At 43.1% G+C, this 10,268-nt stretch overlaps 2 protein-coding genes across 3 annotated transcripts; one reads left to right on the top strand and one right to left on the bottom strand.

Moving 5' to 3' along the window:
* Positions 1–80: 80 nt before the first annotated feature.
* On the top strand, positions 81–5,264 carry LOC143141093 (zinc finger and BTB domain-containing protein 12-like). Of its 2 annotated transcripts, XM_076302357.1 has the most exons (5): positions 89–593; positions 1,869–2,072; positions 2,541–2,735; positions 3,218–3,424; positions 3,628–5,264. In XM_076302357.1, exons 2-5 carry the CDS (start codon positions 1,869–1,871, stop codon positions 4,684–4,686), a joined length of 1,665 nt encoding a protein of 554 aa, XP_076158472.1. In that variant the 5' UTR covers positions 89–593; the 3' UTR covers positions 4,687–5,264. The 2 variants fall into 2 exon arrangements, with proteins under 2 accessions (XP_076158473.1, XP_076158472.1); XM_076302358.1 differs by lacking the exon at positions 3,218–3,424 and having other exon boundaries at positions 81–593.
* Positions 5,265–5,827: 563 nt separating this feature from the next.
* Positions 5,828–10,262, bottom strand: LOC143141094 (negative elongation factor E-like). The gene is made up of 12 exons (XM_076302359.1): positions 10,174–10,262; positions 9,985–10,063; positions 9,610–9,704; positions 9,423–9,492; positions 9,193–9,338; positions 9,019–9,093; positions 8,523–8,566; positions 7,961–8,373; positions 7,533–7,677; positions 7,182–7,236; positions 6,200–6,302; positions 5,828–6,112 (listed from the first exon to the last, which is right to left on the bottom strand). Exons 3-12 carry the CDS (start codon positions 9,682–9,684, stop codon positions 6,033–6,035), a joined length of 1,206 nt encoding a protein of 401 aa, XP_076158474.1. The 5' UTR covers positions 9,685–9,704; positions 9,985–10,063; positions 10,174–10,262; the 3' UTR covers positions 5,828–6,032.
* Positions 10,263–10,268: the final 6 nt, after the last annotated feature.

The following is a 10,268-nucleotide window of genomic DNA, read 5'->3' as shown; positions in this document are numbered from 1 at the left end:
GACAAAGGAAAGAAAGGGGTCTAGTGCTAATCTGCACACACTATGAAGATGTTGCAACCAGATTAAATACAAACTGTGGAAATCTTGCATACTCATTGTGTGCACGCCGGAAAAACGTTCTTGTCCTATGTGTCATACTGTTATCACTTGGTCTGATAGATACTAGTATTTAGTTAGTATTGGTCTCAACTGCTAAGTTAAAACATCAAGAAGTGTTCGATAATACCGTGTGTCTAGTCTAGTGAATATAGTGAAACTACATTTTCTGTAGAAAGTAAAAGGGCAATCAGGGGTCTCTCAATGGAAAAGAAAGCCACATTAATGTGAAATTAATTCTTCCCTAAAATAATCTAGAAGCTATTCCCCTTTAAATTTAAGACACTTATCGGACGTGTTGACATGGGCAGTGGTGGGGAAGTGGCTGTTTGGTGTCCGTTAAGTTGCCAGCACCAAAAAACAGGAGAGCAAGCTTACCAGTGAAAAGTAAACAACACATATTCATATAACCACCAACACAGTAATTGCAAGTTTTGACCTGGCTAGACAATTGCAGGCAAACGGCGCCTTTTTTCAATTTTTTGAGTTAACAACAGGTAAGATTCAACAGTTTCTGTTGTGTTTCGGTTATGTATCATCTTGAACTAACGTGAACGGCTAAAAGATAGCTAGCTCTGAAACTGACTTGCTAGCTAATTAGCTAGCAGTAGCTCAAGTGGTTGTGTCTCACGTAGCGTCAGCTAGTCTAGCTAACATTAGCTAGTCGTTTAGAATAGGATTTTTGGTTTCATTGTCCACTAAACATGCGGCTCTGATGTTCCCTAATAAGTATGTTGAGGCCATAGGAAAAGCAACTGATGATAAAAGTATATTCAACATACATCTAGTTTAATATGTGTTTTCCTATTGTCATAGCCAGTGATTTCGTTAGCCACCCAACGTTGTTTACTGTGATTTGCTATTCGATTTCCCTGGCCACTGTGTTGTAGCGAGGTAATGAACCTTGAATGGCCTTATTTTCTCAGGAAGTAATGCTATCTAACAAGTTCATAAACAACACTGTAACGTTATCAATCATAATAATATGATTGCCTGCCTTACATCATGGATAAAAGTCGTTGACTATTCTATCAGCCAGGTTAACGTTATACATAAACAAAAGCTTGCTAGTTGGCAGTATGAAAAGGTCTTGAGCCACGGCTATTACTAGTTTGTTACATGGAGGGCAGTTCGTATTAACTTAGTGTATTGTAGTAACTAGTTGTAATTAACCAGCAATACTATCTTTCAACAAAGTGTGTAGTTTCGTTAACCACGTGTTTTCTTCTTTGGTGGTTAAGCTAACATTACAAAATGTTAGCGAACAGTTACTAAATTGACGGACTGGCTTTGACCATGCATGACATCTGACTGGCTGACTCAACCATACAGTCTATTAGACTCAAAACAGTGAAGATAACTTTGTTAACGCTACATCTCTTCAGCAGTTCATTCATTACAGTCAAGTGACATACAAAACAGGCAAATGTGTTATGATTAGGCTGGATGTGAAAATCGTGTTATGCACAAAGCAATTGAGCAGTGCTCTGTATAGACAGTGATGGCAGCCCTGTGCTAAGTCATTTAGATTTTAGATGGATATCTGTGCCTCCATGACAACTGCACACACTTGTTATTGAGACAGTTGAGAGACATGCAGAAAGAATGTAGGTCCTACTATATTTTTGTTGCACTCTATGTATGTTGCTTTGGTTAACCAGCTAAAGGTCTTTGATGTCAGTACTGAAGAGAATGTCCGGAATTCTCTTTTAACTCATGGCTCAATGGTCACTAATTGCAGTTATTCCCCCCCCCCCCCCCCCCCCACATAGATGGAGGAGGTGTGTTTTCAGTTGCCGGGACACGGCGATGTGGCCCTCCGCAACATGAACTCCCTACGCACCCAGCAACATTTCTGTGACATCACTATTGTGGCCAGTGGTCGTCAGGCATTTCGGGGTCACAAGGTTGTGTTGGCTGCCTGCTCTCCATTTCTCAGGGACCAGTTTCTTCTGTCCCCCTCCTCAGAATTACAGGTGCGCAAGAGAACAAGTTCTTAAGGTGATCTGAGTGCTTGTAGGGCTTGAGGATGGAGTCAGACTTTCATTGTTTTCTTAAGCTTTTTATTTTATTTTAAAAGGTTTTTGTTAATGTTGTAGATATTTAGGGCCACATTTGCACTGAAATGTCTGAGTTTATAATACTGTTTTCCAGTATTTTTTAAGAATATAATCATTGTAGGAATTAGGATGACTTTTACTTGTTGATGGTCTTGCAGCTTACAGATGATGTATTTGTTGTCCTCAAGGCAAATTATTGTGTGCTCATCCTCAGTTGTATTACACTGGATGTTTGGCAAAAACATCATATCAATACAGAAGTTGACAGTTTGCTAGAAATGTTATAATATACTAGTCATTAGTCTTAGTCTTACTCTTCGGCATTCATAGTTGTCTAGTCTCCTACATTTCTGAAAAGACACTGACCTGTTCTCTCACCACCAGGTGTCAGTGTTGCACAGTGCTACTGTTGTCTGCAAACTGCTCCAGTCATGTTACACAGGCTCGTTGAAATTTCATTCCAAAGACATCGTCAACTACCTGACTGCAGCCAGCTATCTGCAGATGGAGCACATTGTGGAGAAATGCCGTGGTGCCCTCAATATGTACATGCAACCCAGGAATCCAAGCCCTACCAGGGTAAGGCAAAGTTGCTACACAACAGAAACATCAGTACCTATAAGTAACATCCTCCACCACCCTGCCAGTGACATTTATTCTTTACATAGTCATTACATCTGAATCCAAAATTACATTATCACACTGAACCTGTTTGTAGCTCCATTCCAATTATACAGGATAACAGTGAATGAGAAGTTCAGGGCTATTAGTGTTTGGTTGTCTAGAGAATCAGAGGTACGTAGTGGATGGTATACAGACAACGTATGATATAATTAACAAAGGGTTTGTCAGACTTGGAAGTGTTTCTACTTTGTTCATCTGAATTATTCAGGTAAACAAATGATTATGGTTGGGTTTGCCTGTAATCTGTAATTGTGTCACAGTAGTGACTAGGGAAATGCTGTCTGCATCAGCAAATTCATTCAGCTTTGCACTTAGTTTCATCCAGTGAGTTGAATGAGGGCTTGAGTGAAAGGTTCTTTGTATCTCTTCTTGCACAGGCCGTTAAAACAGAGCAGCCACTGTCCATGGCCATGGCTGTGAGTGGCAGTGGCCCCTCAGTGCAGCCTGGTTCACCTGAGAGTGTCTCGGCCCCCCAGCCCCACAGCCCAGAGGTGGTCTCTCAGGCCTCAGGGAGCCACCACACAGACTCACTGTCACAGGCAGACGTCCAGCACAGGGAAGCACATGCTCTCTCAGAGATCAAGGTGAATAAACCCAGAGCCACACCTAGGTTTGTCTGTCCAGTAGGTTTAAAAGGGATAGAAAAAGAAGCCCAGTACAAATGGGACAAAAGAGGATCCATTTTACTCTTTGCTGTAGCTGAGTAGTTGTAGCCGAGATTGAACTTTGCAAAGAACAAGATCTTGGTTAATGAGCTACATTGACACACTTCTCTTTTGTGATGTAGGCACGAGCATCCACTGCCTCCTTGCATGATGACTACAGTGACTATGAGGTTCTGAGGGTTTGTATAAAAGAGGACGATCAGGAACCTGAAGAGATCCAGGATGATGAGGTGGGAGAGCCCGTGATTTTGGAGGATCCTATCGAGTCTGACCCCAGTGGGGCAGGCATGGTGCTGGAGGGAGGGAGCCGCATTGGGGGACTGGACAGGGAGGGCCCACGCACCTGGAGGCGTCGACTTCTTGAGCCCCGTACTGGACGAGGAAGAGGTTTTAGGCACCGCAAGCGTGGCACCCTTCGAGATCGCCGGCCAGCAGGCGTGAACTACCAAGAGGCCTGGCGCTTCCCCTCCCCGGCAGAGATACTGGCTCTGGGAGGCGATTTGGGCTCGGCCTACCTCTCTGCTCACGCCCAGACAGACAGCCCTCCCAGGATGCAATATGGGCTGGGCGAGAGTCAGGAGGAGGTTCTAGGAGAGGAGCCTAGCGCAGAGGACATGGCCATGCGCTACGGGCTGGACGATTCTAACGGGGACGGGGGAAGCATTGGTGTGATGGGTGTCCCAGCTGACGAGGAGGGGGGAGGTGCGGACGATTCCGTGGCTGTGGTGGGGTCCACATCTTGCGCGTCGGGTCCAGTGGCGTGTGACCACTGCGGTCTGGCCTTCCCGTCGCCGCAATCTCTGCTAGTGCACATGCGCGCCACCCATCTGCCTTACGTGTGCCCTTGCTGCGGCAAGCAGTTCACTCACGCCAGCAACCTCAACCGCCACATGAGCGTCCACCGCGGGGCCAAGGTGCACCGATGCCCACTGTGCCACAAGACCTTCACGCAGAAGGCCACGCTGTGCGATCACATGAACCTACACAGCGGCGAGCGCCCGCACCGCTGCGCTTATTGCCAAGTGCGCTTTGCCCACAAGCCAGCCCTGCGGCGCCACCTAAAGGAGCAACACGGGAAGACTACTGCACAGAACTGTATGGAGGCACAGAGGGAGAGTGAGGCAGGGGTCCAGGGAGGGGTGGGAGGGGTCGAGGGCGGGGGGGCAGTTGAAGGAATCTAAAAAAGCGATACGGTGATTGCCTTTGTCATGACTGTTAAGTGAGGCCGATTTGGGCTGTTGTTTGCTGGCAGGCTTGTGTCTTATCAGGAGGAGCAGTGGTGTGTGAGTGAACTAGAGACTGAAGATTCCAGCTCAAGAGTTGGAGAATGTAAAGATGTAAATATCAATCAAGAGGTTTTACTGTGGGTCATGTTGGGTTATTTGGGTGAGGGAAGTGGTTCTCAATCCTCCCTGAGTCCTCATCCTGCATTATCTTCTATATATTCCTGCCTCAGACACAAGTGATTAAAATTAGTGCACTCAAACTGCTCTCTATCAACCAAATCAGGTGTGTTCAGGATGGAAACGCACAGACTGGCATTTTCTTTAGCCAAATGTTCATGAACACACTTCAAATATGTGAATGAGTAGGATGGAAACCCAGCTGCTGACAAGTTAAATCAGGCATGGAGAGCACAGGAAGGTAGAAAACATACAGGAGGGGCAGACGCAGGATTGAGAACCAACGGATTAGGGTATCCAGCGTGTCTTTTCTGTGTAACTGTGTGACATATCAATAAACAAGTAATGTCAGAAAATGACTAGTGACTACACATTTGCTAAACGTTAGCCCAGGCTGTCATTAATTCAATTCTACAGAATGGTTGGTGTTGGTGTCTGCTCTAGCAAGAATGCCCATGGACATGCATATCCGGCTTGCCACAGAAAATACTGGTATTGTGCAGTGTTTACACAGTGTTAACCATTTAGAGTTAATTCAGTTTTTCAAGTCAAGCAGATAAACGTCATAATCTATCAACAATTAAAAAATGTCACCGATGCTTACCATCAAAATCCTCTAATATGAAGTAACATATTGATTAATGATTACACACATGATGCATTAGTGCTCAAACCATTCTTACATAATACAATAATGGTCAGCTCAATATGAATGTCATGTCACAGCAAGTCAGAGAGTTCTAGTGAACATGCTGTGATAAAAATGAAAAGAAGGCCTATTGTTGACCTACGCTTTTACCTTTTTGCACACATGCTGATAAATGCATGTTATGCTACTCTACAGTGCAATGAGAGCTGTGTGTACAACACACACTGAGGTGCACTACACTTCACATCACACACTACACGAACCCCGGGATGGAAAAATGTATTGACAAGCTTTATTGAGTGCCACAGAAAAAAAGAAAAAAAGCTGCTGTCAACATGAACTGAGTAAAGCGTCTTTGCACAAACGTTCCTAATCTGTAAATGCATCTGTACAAAAGCAAGCACCCCGGCTTTCTATTGAGCACTAGCAGAAGATTCCACAACTCACACTACATAAGAAACAGTACTAGACAAACCTACTTAAATAAGTCTGCAGTATCATACACAACTTGGTTTCTCTTATCTCTGTAGGAACCCTTCGCACTGTTCTGCACAGCTGTGGAGAAGAAAAACAAGGCATTACTTTTTTGGATAGCAAACAGCATGTGCAACAGCCTTCTTCTGTGATAGATTGGAGACTTACCCAGAGAAGCCCAGACAGATTTGCCCGTGGCTGCCTCCAGCATAGGTTGTTTTCTGGCAATGCTGACTTTGATGGGAATGTCACCAACTGAAGTGCAATTCAACTGAGACAGAGAAAAAGAAAAATGGAGAGTGTATGGAGTGATACAAAAGATAATATTACCTGTTGTTTCATCTGACGTTGAAACATTGATTAAATGGATCAAGACCAATTTGCCTACTATTATCTTTGCATCAAGCAAGTGGGTGTCTTTCCAATGATACAGGGTTCCTACACTTTTTCAAAATTCCATACTTTTTCCATACTGAAATTTCCTGACTGCTGAATGTTCCTGATGACTATTTGACATCATTATCCAAAAAAAAAACTGGGGGCCCTAATTTAAATTTTGGGCAAAGTGCAAAATCTAAAGTCTAACTAAAGCTAACTTTAAATGGGTTTGCTAATTCAACACTACAAGGAAGATCCTAATCCTAAACACTAATGGGTCAGCTAAAGCCTCTCACATGGCACCCACACAACACAACAAAGTTCATGCATGAGGCACCTTGCTCCTTCACTGACTTGGTACTTTGCCCGTCGTTTAAATTACGGCTAAATGATCATTACCTAAATAAATAATCTTAAAATCATGTTACATATGCTATTATGTTGCAGAAGATTTTAGTCATTTAGGATCTGTACCCAACCAGGCCAACCACTTAGTATGATTATGAACTCACAGCCCTCAAAAAACCTGCAATGGCTATTGTTGGATCAGAACAGAGGAAGCTGTCTGTGTTGGAATGTGCTTTCACACCAATGTTTTTACTTTTTGAGTTCACCAAACAAAGTAGGCCTACTGTAGATGCAAAAGTCTGGAAGCACAAACATTTTTCCATAACCTGGAAAATACTCAAATCCAATTCCTATCTATATCTATAAAGGAAAGATGTGTGTAAAAAATTGAGGAAAGGGAAAAAAGTCTTCATGTGTTACTCACCTCTGCAACAGCCTGGTCAGCCGACTCTATCTTCTCAAAAGTGATAAAGGCACAGCTGGTGCGATAGAGAAAGAGCATTACCCTGAGACATGTCACTATTCTATGAAGCAGCCTTACAACACATACTGTAGGAATAGGGAGGTACAACATACCAAACATTTACTGTTAGTGATAATAACACTAGAGACAATTTTAGATTTATTTGTTGATCTAATTTAACTAGTTTAAGCAAGCTTTCCTTCATTAAAAATCCATTTTAGTATTTTAAAGCCACAATCTTTCACATAATGAACAGTAATGGTTTTGTCAGACTGAATTTGGGGGCAGCTGTACTCATGACTGCAGACATACTTGCGAGGGGAGTCCATGGACAGGTCGATGATGTTCCCATGTGGGGAAAAGGCAGTGCGCAGGCTGTCTTCCACCAGGCCTGTGCCATAGACGTACACCGTGTTGCCTTTCCGCGCACCTCTCCGCTCAGGGTATGTGTCAGAGCCTGAGCAACACGCACATTAGCCAGATATTACCAAGTTTCATAAAATTGAATCACTTTTCATTTTTCTTTCTCCCGCTCTACTACAAGAGTGCACACAAAAACATTTAATAAAATGTATACACCATAACACATCTCGCACATGCATGTAAAAGCAAACATACATGTCAGATTTTATGAATATCAATGAACAATTGACAATTACACCAATACAGTTTTGAGTTGTAGTTTAAGATACAGCACAAATGTTGGCAAAAATGTATAAAAACACACTGTGGTCACTCACGTCTGAATGGTCCATCTCTGTCCCGGTCTCTCTCCCGGTCTCTTTCCCGATCGCGGTCTCTTTCGCGGTCTCTCTCACGATCACGGTCCCTCTCTCGACTCCTGTCGCGGTCACGCTCGCGCTCTCTGTCTCTATCTCTGCCCCTGTCCCGCTCTCTGTCTCTCTCCCGGTCCCTCTCTCTTTCTCGATCTCTTTCTCGCTCCACTTCACGTTCTCGCTCTTGGTCACGGTCGGTGTCTCGACTAGACAAAGGCGCCCCACTAGGCAAGGGCGTCCCACTAGGCAATGGCGCCCCACTTGGCAAGGGCGTCCCACTAGGCAAGGGCGTCCCACTAGGCAAGGGCGTCCCACTAGGCAATGGCGTCCCACTTCCTTCCTCATCTTCACGAGAACGATCACCTGGAGTCACAAAACTGAAAGGGGAAGGAAGAATGCAATAACACTTACAATTAAAATAATGGATAAAGATGTCTTAGCTTATGCAGTGTGGACCTACTGTTCAAAGAATGTGGGCCAAACTCAAAACAATTAAAAAGGTTACCAAGTTGAACTTGGTACTTACCAATCATAGAGAGATTTGTGAGATCTTTGAGTCCTTTTGCTAGACTGGAAGAGGGAAATGAATAGACTGAGTAGCGCCACAATAAAGCTTTATGGGGATTTTCATACATATTAACATGGTTTCATTTCCAAAGAGGATGTACTGTATACCAAACTGAGCAGACAGTCAAGTCAAGTCACTTTTATTTATATAGCCCATTTTTGTATGCACAGAGTGCAACCCAGTGAATGACATTAAAGTGTAAGTTCAGTGTAAATTGACCCATAGTCCTGTTGTTCAAGCTCATCACATGCAGCCCATAGGAAAAATAATGAGACAATTTGGGACAACATAGGCCAAGTTATGGACATTTTATGAACGTGTGGATGAAGCTCTTTACCCATACAGTAGCTTTATACAACACAGACAGTTGCACTGTGTGTGTTCATTGAGTCCACTGCTCAGCTTTTGTGATAGACCCAAGTTTCTGTGTTAGAATGTCAAGTGAGACATTTACCTCAGAAGGCTCATCATCAGTGGAGAAGCTTCTTTGAAATGGCTGAAAGGCTGGGGCCGGCCCTTTCTCTGGGTCCTAAAACAAAAGAAGAAAGGATAACCATTACTTACACCAATTATTACACTGTAGCTCACAATTAGTACACTCTTAACCAATGTGGAATACAGTCTTCACCTTAAGTTTGCATTCCAATGTCCGTGAGCGCTTGAAACCAGAGTTCTTATTTTCTGATTTGATAGCACTGATGGCCCCAGACTTAATGAGTTTCTTTGCCTGTTCTGTAGCTGATGCTGAGTCCAGCACAGGTTGGTCTGACAAGGCTGAGAAAAGAAGAGAAAATTCGACATAAACAGAAGTTCGTCTAGCAGCTGTTTCACTTACTAACTGTCGACCTTAACACATACTTCTCTTCAGTCCTGCCTGATTGTTCTGATTAGTGGAGCTCTGTTTCTTCAAAGCCAGGAGGGCCTTTTTCTGAAAGGAAAAACATGCGACTGAAACATTGTCAGGTGGAACAAAAACAAATCCTCGTCGTTTATGTACGCGTGCAAGAGCTCATGTCATAACAAGTGCACACACATTGACTCTTACCTTCTTTTTCAATTTGGCATACTTCTTTTGCAATGCCTCTTCTTCCTCTGTTAAAGCACTTGGAAAGACGACCATCTTGATCACGCTGTTTAAACCTATAAAAGGATATCAGCAGTTTCACTATTTATATTGCAGAGTTGAGTTGTTACATGTGAAACGCTGATAGCACATAACAACATTAACGTTAACAGGCATCATCATCATCATCTGCTTGCACCGCTTGCTAATCGAATGTGTGCTAACGTTAATATAATCGATCAAATGAAGCAATTCAATGGGCAGTCTACTGGACTATTATATCAATGGTTACATTAAAACCAGATAACTATGTTGTAATATAATAACTGCATGTTTGCATTGTCTTATTAAGCAAACCTTTCTGGCTTCAAAAATGTTCGATAATTTCCACCGATTCTCCACATCAACACAGGCGCAGGAAAATGATGTCATAGCTCTGTTGGACAAATCGGTCGAATGATGAATAAATAATAAATAAAACAGTTATTCACGTTATACTTTTGGTTAATACAATAACAACCAATGAAAGAAACCACACCAACATACTTTTTTTTATTATCTTACAAAAAGTTGCAATTATGTTTTGAAATGTAAGAATCACCGACTTCCGCGAGACGTACATCCGCCTTACACACACTGAC

The sequence above is a fragment of the Alosa pseudoharengus genome, unplaced genomic scaffold, assembly GCF_046254945.1.
Source record: "Alosa pseudoharengus isolate Yale_2024_CS ecotype anadromous, Long Island Sound unplaced genomic scaffold, YU_APseudo_1.1 YU_APseudo_1.1_scf_23, whole genome shotgun sequence".
NCBI lineage: Eukaryota > Metazoa > Chordata > Actinopteri > Clupeiformes > Clupeidae > Alosa > Alosa pseudoharengus.
The sequence above is the reverse complement of the archived record's forward strand: the minus strand, read 5'-3'. Positions and strand labels throughout refer to the sequence as shown.